Consider the following 24,903-nt stretch of genomic DNA (forward strand, 5'->3'; position numbering starts at 1 on the left):
AGCATGATGCTGAGATTTTCTTCTTCTTAACTGAAATTTTCTTCTTCTAGGTTGGTAAGTGGAGGATAGTAATTCTTCTCTTCAAGTTCCCTACGTTCATTGGGAGGGGTTGAAGGCTGCAGCGCACGCTTGCAGAATTGCTGCTGCAAGCAGAGACGCTCCACCTGGCAGGCGAGTCGGGCCAGTGTCTGTGAAAGTCTGACTGTGTCTGGCAGGTTGCGTCCAACACAGCTGCCTCCCGTTCCTGCTCCCGATCACTGGCTGGGAGCAGCCTTCCTGCCCGTGGGCAGTGATCTGGCGGATTTGGCCACCATCTCGGTGGCAAGCTGTGGTCAGCCTCCAGCTCTGCACCTTGCAGCATGTTCTCATCCCTGTTAGAGGTTTGAAAGCAGGAGACAAGGTTTCTTATATAGGCTTGACGTCAGAGAGGGCGAGCTTTTTGGACAGCAGCACCGCAACTGATTAAGCGTTCAGCGCTACTGGAAGTCCCATGGAGTTCCCTTTGTCATGCTAAGCTAGCCAGAGAGAAAGGGTTGATTTCTTATGGGCTACTTAGACAGGGTCATCTTGATGACGGACATCTTCAGAAAGTCTTCAAGATACACGTCTTATTTTACTCCCAGAAATTCAAATAGTTCTGTTGGTAAAATAAACTGACCGCTCATAAGTGCTCCTTCAGCTGGGTTTGACAGTAAGAGAAAGATCTCCTCATTTAGGAAAAAAAAAAATTTCTATATGCATTTCAGCTAACATAATTAATAAATTTTTCCTGCTTATTTGACTCTCCTGTCATGGTACATATCCCATAATATGACCTTATTTTCCGTTCTTCTTAACAGAAGAACTTCTGTTCTGTGCTTTAAACTTATTTCAGATCTGAATTAATTTGACGTTCTTCCCTCTGCTGGTGTCTGCTGCACCGATTTTGCAGCTCATATGTCTTAATGTTGAGACCAGTTTTTTCTTGTCAGCTCTTTGATGAACAGTTTTGGCCTGTCCATTTTCTGTAGCTCCACAGAACTGATACTTCAGCCCCATGGCAGACTGGAAGTTTTTTTTTCTGCACGGTCTGGGGTAATCTGTTTCTTACTGACAGCTCTTACATTTTTATCGGTTTTGTAAGGATAATTAATGCAACTGCCTCCAGTCCCAGTTGTCTTAAATATTTAGAGGAGAGAAAGAGATTTATGCACATTTTTGCTGCAAAGCTAGATTTGGTTGAATTTCTGTTGAATTTCTGAATTAGATTCCCAGCTGGTACAAATCAGTGAAGTTCCACTGAAGTCTTTTGGATGATCAGCTCAACTGAGGATCTGGCCTTTCTTAATTAAATCGTGTCACTTATTGAAGTTGAGCTACTTTGCACTACTGACAGTTGCTGCTGTATTTTTGTGTAGAGAAATATGCGATATATTTCTACTATCTTCTATCTCTGTGTAGCTATAAAGAAAGACAGGTGTATGTGTGTATATGTATACACACACAGGCACACACACACACGGATGTTTATACACACAGTCACCCCACACAAATAAATGTGGTAGGAAAACCCCTCCCCCCTTTTCCTATCATTAATTATACACTAGTGCACTCCGGGCTTCAGCTGACATGCATGGGTAGAGCCTCACTGAAGATTTGGGCCACTGTGTCCAAATTTGTTTCCAGCTGTCAAAGAGCTCCAAAACCAACCAACCAAAACCGCTCCAGGCATTGCTGCCAAACTTGGAGCCACTTGGGAGCAAAGCAGCTCCAAGCAGAAATAATTTAGATTCGCCCCACTGAGAGGTCCCTTCCCCACGCGTCCCTGGATTAAGCACCCTTTTCACCCAATGTAGTCCTACTCCCGATGCACAGAGCAAGTGGGCTCTCTTCTTAGGGTCTAACACATGAAACCTCCTATCATCGGGAGGAGTGGGAAGGGAATGGCAGGCCAGGGGTCTGGGAAGTGTGATGGATTAGATGAGAATCCTGTTCCAAGGAAGCTCAGAAGTTCCTTTGTGCAGCTTTGGGGCAGAGTTGGGTGTCTCCCAACTCGTAGTCTTTCTGTCTGTTTTCTTATCACGTTAATCTCTGTCAGATCAACATTGACTTTAAACTCTTTCAAGTCGCTATGACAAGTGAGCATGGCAGTAAATTCTTCCATATCAAGAGTGAGACAAATTGTACTGCGCTGCATATTATGGCATAGTACTACTAATTGCTTAACTTGATAAATGTCTTCTGATAGGTTATATAGTTAATGAACAAAGATGTTAATTGCTCTTATCTGAAATAGCTACATTTGCAGGGGCGTTCTCTGGAGCCGTGCATGTCTCCTAACAGAGATTTATTTCAAATCATCCATTGTTTTCAGCAGTTTCAGAGTCCATTACCCTTCAGTGTGCCGACTGAATAGTCTCCACCCCCATCGAAGTTTTGAGGGCAGGCAACTCTTCCTACATGTTATTCAGCAGTACTGAATCTTATTTGTGTATGGAAAACTTACATGTAATACAGTATGCTCATCATTCTGGGCTACAACAGCATGGCTCATTCTTAAGTGTAGTCAAGAGAGAAATAAGCACCTGACAGTGGAAGAGCAAGGGTCTGGAATAGCCCTGTTTCCCCCCACCATCTGGAGTATTTAATTGGGAAAATCATTCTTCATTGTTATTGTGTTGGTGGGAGTTGTCAGTCTAAATATGTTTTAATGCAAATAACCATCTCTATTTGTAGAATTCATCTTTTCTAGATGCTTTCTTTCGAAAGTATGCAGCTGAAGTTTTAGTACATTATTATATGAGAAAGTGCATACAAGCCTCATGTTAACAATGGACATCATGTTTATTCTTTCCCTTTTAGAATTTCCCATGGAAACAAGTGGGCAGTTTTTTGCATTATTGAGTAGTCTGTTGCTGACTTTTCCCAGAAACGCTAAGAGAAAACTAGCCCTATGCGTGAGCTTACATGTTCTTCCAGTTTTGGGAGTGCTGGATTCCCCTAAGATTTGATTTATAGTAGGTTTTGGTGTGTGGCTATTCTGGTACAAAGTTGTTTCAAATCTGTATGATTAATAAATCTTTATGGAACTGAAAAAAAGACAAAGTTCTCACTGAGGTTAAAACATACCTGATTTCCCAACGGAGAAGTTGCATGTTTCGTTAGGAGGCTAAAGGCTAATGTGAGGAGAAAAATGTTTCCTTGACTTAGGGTTTTTGTTTGTTGTAATAAATTTCATTTTCATTTATGAGTCTCTTAAAGTTTTTCAGAACATGTTCAACAGCAAACAGCCAGAAGTTAAAACTGTAACTGTAAATCTGTAAGCTGACATATGTAGATTCTCTGGCCAAAGTTTCCTAAATCAGGATTAATTTTGTAGAGTGAATGAGGAAAGTGCATTATCTTGCTTCGTTTGATAGATTTCAGACTTTGCCAAGAAATATAAATCTTCTTTCAAAAATGACAGCTATAAAAATAAGAATTATTATTTTCTTAAATAAAGGCATTTTCAACTGAACTTGATGTATTACTGCTCAAATATGCCGTGGCTTTAGACTGTCTCATACCAATAATTAGACTGAAATATTCAGGTCCTCACTGCTCACTCCCTTCCCCGTGATACGCTGCCCCCTAAGTTATGTTAACATACTAGTTTCTGTTTCACGTTCGAAATAGAGCCGAAGGAGCTAAAAGTAATCTGGCAAAAGCTGGATGCGTTCCCTGATCTGCCTGACGCCACAAATATTTGTATGGGCAGAGGCAAAGTGGGTGGATGGAGGTGGGAATGCTGCTTAAGACGCGTATTGATGCCAGATGCTTCGTGGTGACCCTCTTGAGGATCTGTGTCATTTTATGTATTTTTGAATCTTTGAATCCACATTTCTGGTCTTGAGTGTTGTTCTAATTTGCATTTCCCATGGAGTGACCTGGGGGTGAGGATGCAGCTTCTGGGGGTGTGTGCAAGCAGGACCAGCTGGAACATGAGAACGTGCAACACTTGCACTGCTTATTTATTGACCACAATGATTCACCCTGATCGACGTTCGCATACCTGAATGTCAAAATAGCCTCTGTTTTAAGAGGAACCAGTGACTCAGGCTGTGGCTTTGCCTCAGGCCATTTCCTGATAAACGGCTGAACTGTGCTTGGTCTTGTGAAAACACAACCGGGGAACACCGCTCTGTCCTTGCATCTGTGTGTGTGCAAGGATTAGGGAAAGGACACCTTTGTGTGGGGCTGACCTTCACCTCATTAGTGCCATGGTCTCTCTGGGAGGAGCACCATAGCCTGGTGAGGTCCAGGAAACCTCGGGTCCGAGGACAGCTCTGTTTCAGTGCTTCTTCAGAGCATTTCTGCACAGCCCTAATGTGAGAGTGTGGTCTTCAGTGTTTGACAGCATCTAGAAGCACAATTTCAGGGAGCTCTACACAGCGATAAATCACTTTGCTTTAGACTCTTTCCACTGCAAAACAGAGGTGAAGCTGCTTATAGCTGGTGTTTTCGGAATGGAAAATATTTAACTGCCTAGAACATGGTGTTTTTAATGAAAACAGAAACAATGCATATAATGTTGGTTATAGGGATTAAAGTAGGTTTGGGCTATTCATTCTTTGAGTAAGATAACAAACAACTGTAGTAAAGGTACAGTGTGTGAGGTATGGCTGCATAGAAGTGGGATCATATGTGTGCTATATAAACTACCTCACTGGCATAATGCTTTCATTTGGAGAGATTAACCATCTGTGTAATTCCATGCTATGGTTTAGGTAGTCTTCCCATCCTTTGCAGACTGCAGAACTCTGTGTTCCTCCACTCTCCTTAACGAAAAGCACTGTCCTATGAGAAGAAGTTATGCCTGAGATGAAATCACTTGTGTATGGCTACAGAGCTGTGATTGAACAGGATGAGTTAGCTTTAATGCTGTTTAAATGGACAGTTTAAGGTATAGAAGAGGCTTCTCTTGGGAACAGATTCTGTGAGAATTCTTCAAATCCTCTTTGAAGTTAATGGAGGGTATTAAGGGCAGTCAGCACCTTCTTAAGAGAGAAATTTAAATTGCTTTGATTCATTTCATTTTATATTTGCATTGGCTGGTTCTGGATTTCTCCTTTCTCCAGTCTTTCAGAGCATGTTTTTGATAACTTTGCCTCCTGAGCATACTAGATTTTATGCTGGCTGTTTTCATATTTTTCCCTGAGTGTTGTAATGCTGATTACCGAAGGATCTTGGGCCTTTGGCTTCCTGTGAGAACGAGATAATTACTCTCCAGTAGGCAACGCATGACGTACAGTATCAGCGTTAAGCCACTGGGATTCCAGTCACTAGTGTAGAACAATATTGTGGGTAAATGAATAAGCAGAAGTTTATCATACTTCCTGCATAACAAGGTTTTCGTTAAAGAGACAGCAAAAATTGTTTTCAGCGAGGGCTAGTGTAAAGTGAACACTGCCACAACAAACGTAACTGGAAAATGTATTAAAGTTCAATTCCCTGGCTCGCTGGGTTTTTCTTGCTGAAAAGACAACTGACTTTTTGTAGCAGCAAAGGTGGATGACAGGGCCGTCATTGCATTTTGGCAGATGACGTTTATGGCCTTATGAACATGTATGAAGTGTATAACTTCAAAGTACGATTTCCAGATGCACCACCTACTTAACTTATGGAAGAAAGTTGTACCAATAAGAAGTAGAGACATTCCAAATGCAATTTGCTTATTTCACACTCGCCCCCAGGACTCCTGTGTTGTGATTTTAAGAGTTGGCCCTGTTTGACCCTGAAATAGATGTGGTTTCTCCCTTGCCTTCTTTATTTCAAGACTGCCAGTTAAAAATAATTTATGTATTGGGTACAGTGGGAGTAAGTTTGAGAAGTTTAAGTTACACGTAAACCAGTAATAGTGAGAAAATAATTCATAAACGTAATGAGCTCTATTCTCTTGCAAGACCTGGCTAACCCAAGGGTTTATCCACGTGGTGGGATTAATCAGCATATTTGTATGAAAATAATTTCTCTGCCATAGCAATACTTCAGTTTGCGTACGCTATAGCAAAGCGAAATAAATGACGTCTTTGAGGACCTCTGTTAAATACTCAGATTACTTAACCAACATGAAGACTTGCATAAAGTTCGGTGTATGTACGCATACTCGATAGATACACAACTGTATCTGTGTATTTACTTACGTTTAGGACATAATTTTACGTGTGCTTGCGTATATACGTTTATATTTCAGTTTATCTCAGAGATAATTGTACTTCTGTAATGCCTAAGAATTACGGGGATACTAATAAGGAGTTTCATGTTTAACTTTGTTTCCTTGCTACTATGAATTTATGTTGTATGTGTAATTGCAAAGCACAGTTTACTTATTTGTGTTTTAATTGTGACTTTTGCTTTAAACTGGGCATCAACAGTCGGTGCAGGAAACCAGTACTTATGTATAGGCTGAGATGAGGAGGTTGGTTGCTCTGCTTTTGCTTGAGTCTGAAAGCTGAGGGCTGAATCTTTGGAGCCCCAAGAACCACTGTCAAATGTAGCAGTCTAGATTTTGATGATGTGCTTGATCAACCTTGCAGCCAGGAAGAAGAACAAGAATGCGTGGAATAAAACTACCTTAATATAGTACACTGCTGTTCTGCATGTATGAATGAGATGCTTCTTCGTACATGGATACCACGTGCATGGCCAGACCCCTTCATAGCTCAGTTCAACTTGAGATTAGGTTCCATTGATTTTGGGTCCAGAACAAATGCAGTTTGACATTTTTGTGTTTATTTCAGGCACCTAGGTCTGGCCTGGTTTCGTTTTTATGTGGGTGATTGTAACACTTGAACAAGTTGGATGAAGGTGGCTGGATGGATCTCTCTGTTGAATGGCCTGTATAGGAATCTTGCTTTCCAATTAGATATTTTGCAGATATTTTCAACACCAACAGTAATTTTGATAGTGCTGTTCTTACTTTGAAATTGTGAAACTTTTGATGACTGAACATTTTTCTTCCTCTCCTTTGTTTTCTTACAGCCAACTGGGTACATGGAAAACTCCATTTCCTACAGTGCTATTGAAGATGTTCAACTGCTCTCCTGGGAGAATGCCCCTAAGTACTGTTTACAGCTCACAATCCCAGGGGGTACTGTATTACTGCAGGTACAGTAAACACAGAAGTACAATTTTCCTTCTCTCTTACTATGAATCTCCTTTAACTTCTGTTTGCTATGCATGAAATCTTAATTAGATGGACTCAGAAAAGGCAGAGAACTCAGTGCTGTCAGATTATCTATCACCAGAAAATTTGCTCAGGGTGATAGCTCTGAAACTCTTCATGTTGTTCGACAGTCAGAATGGAAATTTTGGGCCACAGTGATTAAGTCTTCATGCTGATTTTGTGCATCAAAATAGTGCTCTGTGGAGAGGCACATTGATGCCGGCCTGGAACAATTGTATTTTTACATATAGTCCTATTCCTGCATAAAAAAAGTTAAAAATTTCATCCTTCAGTTCATATAGGAAACCCATAACTTGCACTGGAACTGACAGATACTTTTTTTAAAAGATACTCGATCTTCACTGGAAGATTTCAGTTATATTTGTATGGATATCTACATATGCTAGTTCTCTAAGTGTCGTTTTCAAACAGAAGACACTGCGCTTATGTTATTCCAGATTTCTTCATCCACTTGTGAGGCTTTGCAGGACTCCTTAGGTCATTGCAAGTTTTGGTGACAGAAAAGCACTCCACAGCACTGAGCTTTGAAACTACTTTAAGAGTAGGAAAAGAAAAGCAACTGAAAACCCAGCTGCCTGGTCCCCGAAGAACTTTGAACAGTCATAATTTGAAAAAGACTGAATTGACTCCAACTTAACTCCTACCATAGTTCTCAACATTGTTTCAGAGATAATTTGTTACCTGTTACCCTTTGGGAATTTACTTTTTCAATTGAATATACAGCCATGACTATTGTATATATGCATTTCTGGCAGGTAGGACTGTAAACAAACTGGGTGAGCAATTTCTGCAGAAAATGCAAAGAAAAGATCAGTTTAAACTGTGGATAATTCATGAAAAATTAAAAAGGATTTTTTTTCTTGAAAAAGTATGAATAACTTCAAAGGATTTATCATAATAGAGCTTGTGTGTTTGGATGTGTACACACACACAGACTTTAACTGTACCCCTTTTGCACAAAATGTGGTCCGATAGATAAAAAGATGGAAATGTACTGAATGATACACTAGTGACTGTGATGACCATATCTGCTGGATCACTTGTCCATTAGAGTCATGGTACGCAGTGCACTGATCCATGGTGCACAGTCCAGCATTTAGAATGGAATAGAATAGACTATTTCAGTTGGAAGGGACCTACAATGGTCCTCTAGTCCAACTGCCTGACCAGTTCGGGGCTGACCAAAAGTTAAAGCGTGTTGTTAAGGGCATTGTCCAAATGCCTTTTAAACACTGACAGGCTTGGGGCATCGACCACCTCTCTAGGAAGCCTGTTCCAGTGTTTGACCACTCTCTCGGTAAAGAAATGCTTCCTAATGTCCAGTCTAAACCTCCCCCAGTGCAGCTTTGAACCATTCCCACATGTCGTATCGCTGGATACCTCCCTCTCACTCCCCCTCCTCAGGAAGCTGTAGAGAGCAGTGAGGTCACCCCTCAGCCTCCTTTTCTCCAAACTAGACAAACCCAAAGTCCTTAGCCGCTCCTCATAGGGCATTCCTTCCAGAAGGAATTTCATTATTTCTTGGTGGTGAATTGTTTGCTGAAGCCCCTGTAGGTCCACAAAGTATGTGGCACTATCTGTATGCAGGGAGGGTTTAGTCAAAGCTCTTCTGAAATGGCTCTACCTGCAGATCATGAAAAAATAACCCAGGTGGTATCATTCAGTAACCCAAGGCTAGGTGCCAAGCTGATCTGTGTTTTCCACACTGTAGACTTCTGTAGAACATGGAACATGGAACAGCAAGGTTGACTCTGAGTTAGGAAGCCAATATGACTAACACTAGGTCGTGCTAATATTAGGTCCAGCTAGGTCCAGCTCTCCTTTGCCTTCATTTCAGACAGGCTGATGGGTCTGTCCGTACACAGAGCTGTTTACCAGCAGCTCAGAGAACACAGTACTTGACTTCAGCCCTTCACGTGGTTCCTGTCCTTGGGGTTTGGGATGGTTTTGGAATGTCATAAAAATATCATGAGGTTTTGATGATTTTCAACATAGCAAATACACTTTCACTCTGAAATGGTTAGAGGTGTACATGGAAACATTCATGGCCACATCCTTTGTTGAGTATATTTCTGGAGCTCCCTTTCATTTACTTCACTGGTGTAACCCTGGGGTTTTGCAGCCCTGTAAAAGGGGGCTGCAGCCATTCCCCCATTTTAATCTGAAAATGGTGCAGCTAAGTAAGTTTGGGATGACCTGAGAACATCTAACTTTGTGGATTCTCCTGGTGCATAGGTGGCATTTGTGTGTCTTTTCACATGTTCTTGAAGCACAGGCATGTGTCCCATTTGCAGACGGAGCACATGTACATGCCTCTGCTCGGTGCCTAGCAAATTTTTGTGGCTCAAAATGACTTACTGATTTTAGGCGTTACCGGGGAGTGTAGGGAGTCTGAATTTCAGACAGGCTGCTGCAAGTCCACCTAAGTCCTGATTCTGTGTTTTGAAAAGCCTCTTCAGTGCGTGACATTGGGGAAGGCAGGCAGACGAGCCATGGTTTCCCAACAGCTAGATTAAGGTCCTCATTATGGACAAAATCTTCCTTGCCTAATCCGTTAATTGAATTAATTTGAAAGGAACTCATTTGTCCAGTTGGATGATTTTGATTTTTTATTGTGATAATTTTGACTCTGTTTTTTCCATAAATTTCCTTAGTGATGCTAGCATTTATGTTTATATCTGTTTCAACAGCTAGAATAGTTATATCTGCCTTTCAAAATTCCGTTTCTAAGTCTTTATTCTATCGTTTACGGTAGCTGCCTTTATGAGCCTGCTTAATAGGAAACAAGACGAAGTTTGAACCCACAGCTGCCTGCTGAGTTTAAAGGAAATTGGTAGGGTGTACAGACTTTAATCTGGAGCAATCTGCTATTTATTTCTTTAAAAAAACCCCAACAAACCAAACACACAAATAATTACATTTGTGAGAAAGTAACATCTTAGCGTGGATGCTTTGGTATTTGCTTCAAGAAGATTGGTGTTTTCATGTAACCTCATAGGAACTGATAAAGAAGTGGAGTGAGCTGGGCTTCTGTTATGTTTATTGCTGACTGGCTGAGCAGACTGGATCAGATTACATTATAACTCCATGGGAATTTCAACATAATTGAAAATACAAACTTTAAAAATGTTTTTAGTATGACTTGGTCCTTGGTAATGTCTCGATTCATCAGATGTGGCCAGATGGGAGGGAGTATAAAAATAGATTTCCTTTATACAGTTGTAATGTGTATTCACAAATCCAAAACAGTACTAAAAGGTATGTTTAGTACACTTAAGAAATCAGGATGCAAAAACTGGATTTATCAAGTAGTCGAGTTCAGCAGAAATTCTCTGGTATATGTGACAAAGAGTCTAAGTGTCCAAAAGACACGTTCACTGAGGTGCTGGGAAACAGAAATGCTGAGAAATTAGCCCTTGCATAGTTCAGTTATTTCCAGATTTCCAGAGGCTTCAATACATTTATGGGAAATTGGGACTTCCGATCTTTTGTAAAATCATTCTGCCCTGCTAGTCTGAGCAACAGCGTGCTCTGATGTCATGTCCAACTCTGGTATCAGGAAGTGCATGATAGTGGAACAAGTCAAACTGGTCCAAAACATGTTCCCAGTACTGTTTCTTCTGAAGTGCACTTTTGGTGAAATCTGTTTTTTTTCCAAAGACTTGATCTAAATGAGGTTTATATATAGAAAAAAGTTTAAATAAACTGTTTCAACTACCTCCCTGATTTATTTCATATTTCTGGTTCCAATTTTATATTGATATATGGTTTTGCACATGCTGTATTGTAAATTCTTTAATACTATGGGGTACTATTGACATGGTTCGACATAAATTAGTGGATCTGAATCACAGGCTTTCTTGATTTTTCATTTTGCAGAAAAATTTAAAATTCCAACTTCTGCTTCACTGATTTGAAGCAGAAGCAAATTTCGGACAACTGATACTTCTCTCAGATGGAAATTTGTTTCCAGCAATCCTTGTGGGAGGATGTCAGCATGTGGTGTTAGAGCATCCTTCGTGTATTTGTCTGCGTTAGGCATGACAAATGCCACAAGAGAGTCCCAGTCTATGTTCAAGTTCTCATCCCCCTTGTCTGCTGTCACCAAGGTCTATTTCTGGCTTATTACTGCACAGCAATGAGTCAGAGAAGGAAGAGTGCCATTACCTTTCCTTACATCATCCTGATGCCCTCCCATAGCAATACTGACCCATCCCAACCTATTTTAACACATGAAATCTGACAAGCAGCGCCGGAGGTGATGCAGCTCCTCTTAGGAAATCGGATCACGATATCAGGATGTGTCTACCTGGGTTTCAGAGGAGGATTTGGTTCTCAGGCAGCAAACAGCTTAATCTGGGCTGGGATCGCATCGAAAAGTCGTCTTCATGTGTGCGCTTCCCACTCAGTGTTTGTTGTATAAGCACAACTGTCTGAGCACAGGCGTGTTTGGGGATTCTCATCGTCCCTTGTGGGAGTCGCGGACAGTCCGTTTTCTAGACATGCGGGTGGCTTGTGCTTTCTTTCCTCCTGCCAGATGATGTGGTCCCCGGTCCTTCTGATGAGCAGCAATCAACTCTCGCAGATTCTTTTTCTTTCCTACAATTGGGATAGCAGGTGTGAAAGAAGGTGTTGCTGAAGGTGCCTCGTAGGCCACAAGCTCTTTAGGCCAGGAAGTAGGAGCTAAATTCAGCCTTTGAAGAAGTGTGAGCCCTTTAGTATCAGTAATAGCTGTGCCTCCTTGAGCTGGGCTAAACTTCTGCTCTTCTGCTTTCCTTTTGTAAAGCACAATGTGTGATTATGGTATTGTGTGGATGATTATGAAGAGGATGCTGCTATTGATAGTGAAATAACTGGAATAACCTTTTGAAAGAGATTGAAAAAAACTTCGAGTATAATTTCACAAGCTGCTTAGCACCAAGTGTAGAAAGAGTCCCAGGAAAAAGGCTTTGGTATTTCAGTCATTGACAGTACTGCCTGCTTTCCCATGGTGTCCTTTCTTTCGGGTGGGTCCTAAATGCCTTAAAGCCGCCACTTCCATCCCTACCACTACCACCAATGTTTTATTCATTTCTTGGCAATCAAGTGTAGTCAGAAGGAAAAACAAACAGAACAGGAAGCTTTGACAAGCGCAAGAGTCACACGTTCAGCTCGGTGCTTGAGCACGCTGTTTTTGCCAGGGAGACCCCATGGTAAATATTTCCACTGGATTTTTTAGTAACATTTTATGTTAGTCTCCTCAGAGAACCTGGCTTTTGTTCTAAGTGCAAGTCCAGCCGATGTTGCCGGTGTGCAGACGTCATGCAAGGAGCAGACTCTAGCAGAGACGGGGAATATTTTCAGGAGGAAAATAGCATTTATAGCAATTACCAGCAACTCTGTCTGTACCTTGAGCTAAGCCAGAAGAGTGGCAGGTTTCACTTGCAGGCCTGCCCGTGTTGTGGAGGTGCAACGCTGGGATGTGCAGCATAAAGGTTTTGTACAGCCTGGATGAGGCAGCAGTGTGCGTGCCATGGGGGTTCGACTTCCCGCAGCCCTGAGCCGCTCTGCTCCGCTGTTCCTGTGGCCGATAATAAATCGGTGCAGAGAAGCTTGCAATATTTTATGAGTCCCAGTAATGAATATCAGCTGGAGGAAAACATAACAAAACCCCATGCCGCTGACCAGAGAGCAAGCGAGGGAGAGAAAGAGAAACATAGAATAAACCGAGGAAGAGTTAAAAACAGAATCTGGATCATCAAATCCCACTTATTGCTACATCTTTTCAGATGGCAAAACCCCTTAGGAGAATATGTATGAAGGATGCTGTTGTAAGGAAAAATCTGGGAACTTTTTGCTATACGGACAAGCCTGTTCTTGTATTCTTCTGAGTAACGCACATGCCAGTAAAAAGGGATGCCGCAGTGCTAACTTACCATTAAAGAACTTGGTAGCATGGCATGTGCAGTGTGGTGGAAATGACAAATTTTCTGGCGGATGTTTGTTGCTGTAGACGTATTGGTATCAGTGGAGCTGTGAGTATTTATATTAGCTAAAGGTCTTCACCATCATTTCTGGAGTGGTCGGTTTCTTGCAGAGTTTCAGCTGTTCTGTTTCTCAGCAGCACGCAGGTTCCTATTTTGTCTCCTCGTCTGGGTGGAAATTACTGCAGGGGCTGTAGCGCTGGCATGAGACAAGTTTCCTATTTTTGTGAGCAAAAAGAAAATCTGCTTTTAAAAAGTTCACTGCTTTTTAACGAAAAAGTGTATTCCTACTTGTTGACTAAGAAATGAAGTATTTTGGGTGCAGAGAAGAATACTTCCCTTTTTGAGCAGAGATGTAAATTTACTCATGTTGACCAAAGCTTTGTATATGCAGGCTTTTAATCTCTTGCACAGTTTTCCTCCTGTAAGCAGGCTTTTTGAAGCTGATGAAATTAATCCTATGAGTAAAGTTGGTACTGCAGCTGATCCCAGATGGCTCTTCCTCTCTGACTGAACATTTACACCCCAAAAGTTAGAATATAAAATCCTTCAGAACACAGTTTCAGAATCAATTCATCTTAAAAAAAAAAAGTAGTACCTAAAGTAGGCATTCTTAAAGTGGATATTCTTCCTCCTCATTGGAATAATAATAAATAAGCTACAAGTAGTTTGAATCTTCTTGCACCTTCTAAGAGTTTTACTGCCACATTTTCCTGTTTTCTGAAGTACTTTTCTACTGTGTTGTGGTTGTGCAAAAACAACAGGAGGCCTTGATTGTGCAAGAAGCTCCAATCGGTTGGACTGTGTGCCACGCACAACCCTGCTAAAGCCATTGCATTGGAGAACAAAATTCGTAGCGGAATTGGGCTTTAAACATACCAAATAGACAGGAGGCCCAAACTGCTATTTTACATAGATAGGTGGTGTGGTTTAACCCCAGCCGGCAACTGAGCACCACACAGCTGCTCGCTTACCCCCCCGCCACCCCGTGGGTTGAGGTAAAGACAGTTTAATAGGTAAAGCAAAAGCCACGCACGCAAGCAAAGCAAAACAAGGAATTCATTCCCTGCTTCCCATCGGCAGGCGGGTGTTCAGCCATCTCCAGGAAAGCAGGGCTCCATCATGCGTAACCATTACTTGGGGAGACAAACACCGTAACTCTGAACGTCCCCCCTTCCTTCTTCTTCTCCCAGCTTTATATGCTGAGCATGATGCCATATGGTATGGAATATCCCTTTGGTCAGCTGGGGTCAGCTGTCCCAGCTGTGTCCCCTCCCGACTTCTTGTGCACCCCCAGCCTCCTCGCTGGTGGGGTGGGGTAAGGAGCAGAAAAGGCCTTGACTGTGTGTAAGCACTGCTCAGCAGTAACGAAACATCCCTGTGTTATCAACGCTGTTTTCAGCACAAATCCAAAGCATAGCCCCATACGAGCTACTATGAAGAAAATTAACTCTACCCCAGCCAAAACCAGCACAATAGGTTATAAAATCTCCATTGTACTTCATTCCTCTCTCATTGACGATTTGTAACAACAGCAGGCAAAACGTTTCCAAAGGTGGAATCTTTTTTTTAAGTTGGGAAGGTAGCTGTAAGATCGGTGGTGTAGAACCGGACCCACCGTGCAGGCGAGGCTGAGAGTAAGAAAAACTTTGTGCGGTCAGAATGCCTAAGGAAAGCCTGTTTTAAAGTCTTTTGTGTCTCATTTTCTCCTTTTTATTATACCCAAGAGCTAAATAAATATAGTAGGTTATGCCCTCAGCTGGAGTGAAAAAATGTAGGTGTCAGTTCCCGGGAAGCGATGACTTCAGTGCAGAAGTGCTGGGCTCCAGGAATGCACATCAGATACAACTGTAAATGTGTGTGCACAGCCCCTGTAAATGAATTGTAGTTCTCTCCACCGCTTTACACTTTGGTGCTTATTGCGCCAAACTTCAGAAATTTTATGCACAATAACCTGTAAGTCCGTGTGTGCAGAGGTGGCCATCAGCTGGACAGCTGTCTGGATGAGCACCGACAAGAGCCTAACGGCTCTTCTGTCATCCCGGCATCTATGAAGCCCCCAGTTCTTTTGGTAAGAAAGAAATATTCCCTGTAGTCCCTTTCTCAGTGTAAGCCTGAAAAAGAGGAGGGGGGAACAAGGGATGCTGTGCAAGAGCGAGCTCTTCGTTGTCCTCTGCAAAAGATCCAGCGTTTCCTGCACATCGCTGTGGTTTTGCAGCTTGCTGGAGTCAGGCGGAAGGGTGCACTGGAGGGATTAGCCTCTGCTGCCTGGGAGAAGTGGGGAATGCTGGTGTCAGACAGCTCCATCCAGATAACAGTGGTTGAGTTAAACGCATTCAGTCTGTCTGTGTTGAACCCGGTGGGAAGAGCGCTGGTGAAACGACTGTTGACTTTCCAAGTTCCTCTTACCGTTGAGTCCTGATCATTAGTAGAAGTGTGGGGATTTCCTAAAGGTTTGTTTTTCCACTTTTGTGTTCACTTTGTCCTCTTTGTCTTTGTTTTCCTTGGGAGTGGTCTTGAACGACAGCCCGAGCTCTGGCGGTTTTTAGTTTTAGAGTGGTTCAAACTCCTAACCTAGATCCAGGTGCAAGTTTTCTTGATCACTTCTCCTTTACAATAGCTAACACTATGTGTAGACAGTGCTTGGTCCCACACTTGGAACCTGGTCATTTTGCTAATTTTACTTTTTCAATGCTTTTTGTATATTGCTGCTGTTAAGTTAAACAAGTCTTTCCTCTGCCGGTTTTGGTTTTGCCTTTTATAGCATTCTTTCTTTGTTTTCTCCTCTAGTATTTGCAGTCCACTTGTGTCTCTACCTCTGCCTGATGCTGTTGTCCTCATTAATAGTTTCTGTCATCCAGTTTATGTAAGGCTCCAGTCGGTTGCACAATCTATCTACACATAGTATTTTCTCATTATTTGTAGTGGTCTTACAATCTGTAGCTACTGATAACCCAAAAGTAGGAGAATAATTAACAGTTCTCAACAGTTCCCCTTTAGGGCTTTAGCATTTGCTCTTACTTTAGACTTCAGTGCATTTTTGGTTTAAGTCATGTAATGGTCAGACCGGGGACTAAATCAGGTTTGCGTGTTTGAGAGAAGTACTTAATCTCTCTAGAATATTTGGGATTTTATCAATTTAAATAACAGTATGTTGGTTTGCATAGCTCCTATATACTCAATCTGCATATGTTTTTTTTAAGGAAGTAATGGATGTGTAGCTTGCAATATTTTTGGTGCTATTGCTTAGTATACATGCTCAAGCCTACAAACACCTTCAGTTTTACTTGTTCTTTAAAGGGCTTTGATGCTAGCATTTGAAATGAAGGTTTTTTGTTCCCCTCCATGAAACAGTTTTCTCCTTTAAAAAAAAAAAATAGAAAAAGAAAAAAGGTTCAATTTGAAATTGAATCTTTCAAAGAACTCTGGTGGGTTTTAAAGCAAAGATAAGAAATATGTAAGCATATTTACTTCATGCCTTTTTAATTATGTTAAAAATGTTCTCCAGGCTTTTTGTGGCAAATTATTTTTGACCTTTTTATTATATTGAAATATAGTATAAAGTATATTGAATTGAAATTCAATTCTACAACATACATAGTGAAATGTCTATCTTATCATATGTTGTAATGCACACATATACATAAAATACTGTGTAAATAACAGAAAGAAAATCATTAAATATTGGTAAACCAAATATCCTGAAGATCTGCACTCTAAATGTTTTTACTATTTTTCATTGCATGCGAAGAAAAAAAGAAAAGGAAATTATGCTTTTTGTTTCCATTTGTAGCAAATTCATATTCTGATATGTCAGCATTCTTCATGAAATGGAAAGTTTGTTTTTGATAAACTCTGGTCAGCCAAGTTTATTTATGATAGATTTATTCTGCTTTATTGCCTAGAGATCTACTGGAGGAGCAATTGATTCTCATTAAGATATAAATAAATAATACGTAATACATATATAAAAGAGCATTACTCCATTTAATTCGAGAAATCAGTCCAAATTTATGTCACCGAGACATCGGTATCTGACCTTGAGATTAAACACAATTTTGGTAACCATGCAACGTTTTTACTTCTAGTGTTCTTACCATTATCAGTGACCTGAACCAGTGTCAGGAAATTCATTCTGTGGTGTGGATTTTGAATACTTGCTTGAAAAGGTTTGGGGGAGTGAAATTTGTTGAAGGATGCTTTTATTTGCAAGAAGTATGTGGTTTTGAGCTGATGAGGAGCCTCAACTTTTTTTTCTTTTTAACATGGATTTATGGGCTATCCTGTAATTTTCACTGATTGTGTAAAACATTTTGAATTGTAAGTAAAAATCGCCCATTGGCAGTGATGAGAGAGAGTTGGAAAAGCCAAAGGGCATCTCTACCCACTCAAATATTTCAAACTTATGTCACCTTGTTAAGGCATGCATATTTACGTCACTGTAGATGCTTTTATATTTTTTGATACCGAGCCTTTTGACCTTTGGGAGTGTTGAACTATTCTTTCATTGGCTACGAACCTGGCTTCACGCTGAGAATTTCTGGCAGCTCTGCTTAATACGGACAAAAACGGGTGATCGCTGGGAGTGATTATTGCAACATTTATGCCGTTGCTGCGAACAATCTGTGCATGTATCTGCACGTCTGTGTGTGTTATGCTTTTCACTCTGTTATAATATCGCTGAAAGAGCTAAGACGTTATTTGAATTGCTTTGGGGCCAGCTGAGGAACAGGACACGAAGGGAAACTAGAGTATGGAAAAAACCCACCCCTCCTAGTAAAATGTCAACCCGTCTTCTTACTCTGCTCCCGATGATTAATAGCAAAGGCAAATGTCCTACAGTCGTTAAAGATCTGACCAAAACCTGGTTGAAATCAGGGAGGATTTTTCACAGTCTTTGGGTTGGACACTGTTTCATAGGAGGTTAATGTCTTGTAAGGGTTTGGTTCAATATTTTGCATTTGCAGCAAGGTCTTCGTGTCACTGCTTTCTGTGAAAATAAACTGGTTATAATGTAAAGTTATAGCTTTGAGCAAAGAGTTTCCCCCACTCTGATGAGGCTGGGGGTGTGATTAGCCAGGGTTGTAAAGTTCAGAAGAATATGGTGAGTGCAGCTGTATTGGTTTTAGGGCACACATGGGTCATTTGCTTAGTTTTGGCTGGGTGATCTGAAACACTGGTAGAAACTAATGATTCTGTTTGTAACTTTTGTTTATTGCAGGCTGCAAACAGTTACCTGAGGGATCAGTGGTTCCATTCTTTGCAGTGGAAGGTAAGTTCTGCACTTCACCGTCTTCCTTGTCTGCCTCATAGAATACTTTTTAGCATTCCCTATTCCTTCATTGTAAGAGCTCTGAATGGATAAAGTCTTTTTCTTACAGAAACTCTAAATCAGAACATATATGCAGTTTCAACTTGTTCATATCATGAATGAAGTGGACAAATTAACTAGTTACAATAGCCCAGTTTTATCAACATGTGATTGGCTTCAAAAAGTAGATAGCCAGTAAATTCACATTTGAACAGTACAGAGATTGGATGGTTTTGGTTTTATACTATGAAGTATAATACATTACAGAATGACTACAGCCTAATCATATGCTCTGGACTCTTGGGATACTTGGGAGTTTTCTTTGCTTGTGTTTTTGATTTTTCTGAGAAACTAGGGAGAAAGGGTGTCTTTTAGAGTTGTTTATTTTAAGTAGCATCACTCTCTTACGCATCAGTCTGTGTTTATGCTTCAGGATGATTTGGATTTAAAGGCAGTTTCCATTTCAGAGGTCTCGAGCCCTGTCTCATTTTCCGCGGGAACAATGGACTGATTGCCCTGAGTAGGGGAAGTGGATCACAGTGACAACATTGTCTCTCAAAAGCAGCACATTCCTCATCGAAAACTGTAGCTGCTGACCTTTGGATGGAATCTGTATGGATCTTTGATGCAGCTGGAAACAAGTTTTGGCCAGATGCTGAATATGGTTGTCCTCTCTTGTCTTGTGGTGGGAAACACAAGCAGTAGCTTTTCAGCTCAGGACTTGTCTTCGGCAGGGTTTCAGTGGAGTCAGCCGGGTTGGCTGTGTAGCTTATCGAGATTTCAGCCTGCTGACAGCAACCACATGTGAAAATATAAAGAAGTCCCTCCCACCAAACTGGTTTTGTTGTAGGTGTGATTGATAGTTGCAAAATAGTTGTGTGGCAAAACTACAGTATTGGTGTGCTTTGTATAGCCATCGGTATCTGGCAGAATCATATTCTGAGCGGATCCAGGTTCTTATCAGTAAGAGCCAAGTGTCGAGATATGCTTTGCCAGACCACTGGCATATTCTCCAGCCTGTTACCCTGATTGCCTAAATGAGCATGGGACAATAGTGCTGATAGCAGAAGGCTGGGCTGTGGTGTGGCACTTTATTTTGGCCTCTTGACAGTATCATTAACACAATGCCTAGCCAGTCTTGCTTTCTTAGCGACTCCTGAGGATAACGAAGAGCTTAAAGCATGCAGAGACAGTATCTCCATGTGGCCGTTATTTTCCCTCCTGCTTTGGCAGGCAAGAACGATCAGAGAAAGCATGGACAGAAATGATGATGGAATTTCTTTTTCTACCGTGCCCCCAGCCAGGATGGCTGGGGTACTAATGTGCTGTGGCGTGTGCCCACATCGTTCCTGCAGCGAGGGGAAAATTGGGGTCGGAGGTGCAACTCTGAAAAAAAAGTAAGGAGTGGTAAAGATGCAACCTGGCCCCACCACACCTACCCCATCAATTAAATTATGGGGAGGGGGAAGCCTAGACAGAATGACCTGGCTTGCTCACATGCCTTTCAGTCATGGAGAGGGAGCTTCGCTCTGTGGGAGTTGTTTTTAAAGGAGTATTTCTTAAACTTTCCAATGCTTCTGACCAAGCCTCTCATTTTGGGAAACTCTGAGTAATTTAACTTGTTGCAAAGCAGAATTTATTTTTGCTTCCTTGCTTCCCTCCCCACCCCCATTAAGTTAGTTTCTGAAAAACAAGTGAAACATTATCTTGATCTGAAAGACGTTCCCTTTACCAAGAATAGCAAGTAGCTTTTTCCCATAAGAACAGTGACAGGGTTTAGTCACTGCCCAGGTACTTTACACTAACAGATTCCTCTTTGCTGAAGTGGAGATGAGTTTTGTTGCTTAATAGTTCAGAGGAGGAGCACCTGGTAACTTTCTGCTCTGCTCTTTGGTTGATATTTGGCAGGTTTAAGTGAAATCACAACAGAACTAAGAGACGAGCCAAGCAGTGTATCTATAAGGAGAGCGGAGGAGTGCAGTTACGTGGTCTACCCTCGTGAAGTTTATCACTTTACTAGCACCATAGCCTATGACTTTAAGAGCCAGGTGCCAAGGTTCATCTCACTCCATAATTTGTATGGTTTGATGATTAAGCAGGTAGTGAGGGAACCCACAAAAAACCAGGAAGCCTATTCTTCTGGAATGGGTCGTTTACACAAAGCACCAGCTGGCAGAGAGATCGTCGCAGCTGTATTATAATTGGGTGGTTGTGCTGATGAATGATGTATTTGTCCAGTGGTCTTACAAATAATAGGTCAAAACATTTCTGCGGGCATGTACAACACAGATGCAAACTGGTGCAGATAGCTGAAGCAGTTATTTGGAGGAAAACATTTGACAGAGATGAGCTTGCTATTGTTCCTACTTGTGTGGTAGAAGCATTTAGGGGGTCTAGCTGAACCCAGAGCCCCGCTGTTCTAGGCACTAGATGTAGGTGGAGCAGGGGACCTTCACTTCCCCTGTCCTGCCCAAACAAGGCTGGAGGAACCCATTTTACAGATTGCAAACTGATATTCTGAGAGTTTCCAGCAGTGGGGCTTGCCCCCCTTGATCTTAAAACAAGAATACTTAAATTACACTTGTGGGAGCAGATTCATACTCTGTCAGTGTCCTTCTGGCTCCTTCAAGCCTTGGGAGTCAGATGCTGCCTGTAGTCTGAGCTACCTGGAAAATGGCTAGGTCTAGTGAATAGCTGTGTTCTTAAATATTTGGGGAAGCTATTTAGGTTCAGGCAGATACTGGTTGTCCTTCGGTCTTGTATGAAGGTGCTAAGGTCTGTGAGAGAGCTTTTATGTGGTGCAGTTTTAAGGATTAACATGCTGTGGGAATTCAATTTGCCAGGCAGCACCCTGGAAATAATTTTTGTTCTAGAGACAAACATTGAAATAAAAATCAAGAATAATTTCTTTCTGCAGCCCAGAGAATAATAAAAGAGATGCTGTAGATAAACAGAAATAAAAGAAAACCAAACACGTAATTATCCATGTTTTAGATCCAGCTCCAAGAGGTTTTATGTGTCATCCAACTAACTAGCTGTCAAGATGCTTACACAGCTTTTTAGATGCGACTTTCTTCTTGAACACTGTGCTCATTGAAGGGAGCATGGATGTAGGGACAGACTGTTCCTTATGTAGTCTTTTTCTCTTTGGGTTTTCCATTTCAAACCCTCCCACTAAGGGTTACTCGTAATTCCTCATTTAATCTGGATATCAGCGTGTATCACAACTCCTAAGGGATTATTGGCCACCTCAGCCTATTTTTAGAAATCCTGATTTCCTTCGGGTTATAGCTAAGCCAAACTATCTTTGTCCAGAGAATAAACAGAACATGTTAACAACTGTCCAGATCCTCAAACATAAACAAATCATTAATCCATTGTGTGAGGAATGTTCCTTTCAACCGAGGAGGTTGGATTGAAACCATAATATGTAATCTTTGGTATTTGGAAGCTGGTAAGTCATAACAGTGTATCAATAAAGATAACAACACCTTCTGCAAATGTACAAAAGAGAGTCACATATGCAGTTCATTGCCCTTTCTGGACCTAGGCTAGATACAGTGGTAACCAGCCACTTCTGAAGGGGACGAATACGGCTAAGCTTGGCTTTGAGGGGTGCTGTGGCTACAAATAAGCAAGTATGTACCCTTGGCATTTTCCCAGACAGCATCCATCTACTTTATTGCTTGTTTATATCTGGCTGTCTTTGGGCTAAGGACTTTCTGTGTATTTGTGTAGTGCCGAGCACATAGAGGTACCATCCTCTGTAGAAAACGTTGAGCCCTACTACACCACATGCTTAAAGTATTAGTCATTAAAAGACCCGCTTGACTAATTTAGTACCATGTTGCACTTGAATTAAAAAAGATATCAGTGAGGTCTTCTCCGGGGGTCTTTAGGTCTTCTCTTGTGATATGGAGTACAGGTATAGATTTACATTTGTTGTGGGGAATACACCTTAAAGGTTACACAGGGCACGTTGCATTTTTTAGCATGCTTGATAGTAAACTCTGAACACCACCCTCACTGTGGGATGTGGATTGCTTGTGTTTTCTACTTAGCTGAATGATGCAGCAATGAAACATGTCAGTTGACGGCCGTTGGGGGAATGTCCTGAATTGACACAATACGGAAAGAACAGACCTAGGTCTGCGGTAAAGCACGAAGCATGACTCAAGCTGAGCTTTGTGCGCCTCTGACCTGGATCTTCTAGAAAGGCTTGCCTATACCTTGTCTTCCCTACTGATGCTGTTATCCAGCCCTCGACTGTCCCCTAATGAGTAGTGCTGCTTGGTTAGAGGTTTTACCCATCTGTTAGCATGGACAGTGCAAATGTGTTAATTGTAGAATGGTTTAGATTGGAAGGGACCTTTGAACATCATCTGGTCCTCTCCCTACCCAAGCCACCCTTTTCCTGACTCAATGCAGGGTGTACTTTGAGGTTGTACGAGGTTGCTGAGAGCCGGTACAGCCGAGCTGTGAAGCCCCAGGTCAGGCAGTGTATTCACGTGTGGTCTCACAAGTACTGAGCGGAGGGGAGCAGTCGTCTCCCTCATCCTGCTGTCTGTGCTCGTGCAGCCCAACGTGCGTACGCACCCTTGACTTGTAGTCAACAATCACATTACCTTTGTTTTAAAACTAATTTTCTACGCGGACTCCATGTTTTCATTCCCATGAATTGGGAAACTGGAACAATGCTGTCATTTGGGATTTGCAAACATTTTGCATTGAATGCTAAAACAAGCAATGTTGGCCTTCATTCAAAAACTTTAATTTTGGATGAATAATTCCCTGGTTCTCACAGGGATTGTTGTATCTGTGTCTTTAGGAATTAGATACTTCCATGCACAAGCAGCCCTATTAATTGCAAAGGGATTGATTGTCCTATAAAGTCATACTTGACCTGAATGACAATACGCTGTCTCGTCTTTACTGTGTCCAGGTTATGAATTCCTTGTCCATTAGTGCTGAATATTTTTTATACAATAGCTGTGGGTATCTAACGGTGAAAGTTCTGAGGGAGTTGTTTTTCTGTGCTTTAAAACTGCGAAAAATTAAGTTGAGAGAAACTGTTCTTGAAAATGTGGTAAAGCCTTCCTTGTGTAAAGCACCTTTACGGTTTTGTCACCATGGTAATGATTAAAAATAGTGCTGATACAGGAGTGGGGTTTATATAGAATTTAAATGATGACATTAAAGAAATTTATAGCCTTAAATCTCGGTAAATCATGCCTTGAAACTATGAGATCAGGAAAAAATCACATTGGTTATGGTTAAAAAGGCCCATGTCTGTCATTCGAATTTAATCACCTAATTTATGCAGTACAGTGCTATACTGCATAGTGAAAATATTACTCAAAGAGCTCAGCAGTTCTTTGGAGTGGTAGTTCCTGGACTTCAGACCCTCTCTTTGGTGGTTACACAGCACATGCAACTGTAGTTGTCTTGGCTGTTTCTTTGCTTTCTTTAGCTGAAAACCTGAGGTATTTTCACAGAACACAGAAAATCCCATTTTCTGTTACTTTGAGGTGAAACAATAAATAATTATCATACAATTAGGCCAATGACAACTTATTTTTTCTTTATATTTTTTCTTTTTCCTTTTGTGTCTGTATACGAGTCAATAATATATTGATGGGAAGCTAAACTGTGGAATTAAGTTTTGCCTTTCAAAGCCTCAGGGCTTTGAAAGCATTGTGGGCTTTGACGACACATGAGTTTTGGAGGAGCAAGTTTCTTGCTTTGACGGATAAAAAGTAGGCCACAAGTTTTTGGCTGGTGGTATTACTCTTCCCGTGGAATGCACGGGTACCAGTTGTGGGAGACCATGAACAGGTTTTTAAGATAGCCAGAGCCTCTCCCCTGCAGGACTTTGAGCATCCTGATGGAGTTTCAGACTGGACTTTATACTTCGTAGGGAACAGATGCAGGGTCCAAGTGGTGTGTTAATGGATCTGTGTTGCCAAGAAGAGAAGCTGGTACCAGTTAGAGCTTTCTAGTGAACATAGTGGGACTAAAAATATATCTTGGCATTTTTCAGTTCCTGATGCACCCTCTCATGGTTAAGTTGATGTTTACTGCCAAGATTTGTTCTTCTTTTGTATTTAAAAGGTAACGTGAAATGCAGCTCTGTCTGCCTGCGTGGGGCTCTCCAGTGACATCCCCTTGCTCTTCATGCGGTGATTGATAATACTGCCTGGTCTATAGGCTGAACAACCTCACTGCAAATTCGGGAGCTACATCATGGAAATCTTGTCATACTTTTATTTCCATAGTGTTTATTTTTTGTAGTTAAGTATTCTCCCTATTTTTTGGGGGGGAGTTTTCTTTTTTTTTTTTTCCTTCTTTTTTGGCTTAAGACATCTGCATGAGCACATGGAGTCCATTGGCTCCCTCGTTTTCCCGAGTGACTTTGACAGTCTTAG

At 41.4% G+C, this 24,903-nt stretch overlaps 1 protein-coding gene across 2 annotated transcripts in view; it reads left to right on the forward strand.

The window, feature by feature from the left end:
• Positions 1-24,903, forward strand: part of CMIP (c-Maf inducing protein) — a 137,544-nt gene that overhangs the window by 65,677 nt on the left and 46,964 nt on the right. For both annotated transcript variants that reach the window (XM_075161487.1, XM_075161485.1), the window contains exons 2-3: positions 7,000-7,125; positions 18,389-18,439. In XM_075161487.1, coding sequence (XP_075017588.1) covers positions 7,000-7,125; positions 18,389-18,439 — 177 coding nt within the window. The remainder of the gene's footprint in view (positions 1-6,999; positions 7,126-18,388; positions 18,440-24,903) is intronic.

This window comes from Calonectris borealis, chromosome 12, assembly GCF_964195595.1.
Source record: "Calonectris borealis chromosome 12, bCalBor7.hap1.2, whole genome shotgun sequence".
In the NCBI taxonomy this organism is placed as follows: domain Eukaryota; kingdom Metazoa; phylum Chordata; class Aves; order Procellariiformes; family Procellariidae; genus Calonectris; species Calonectris borealis.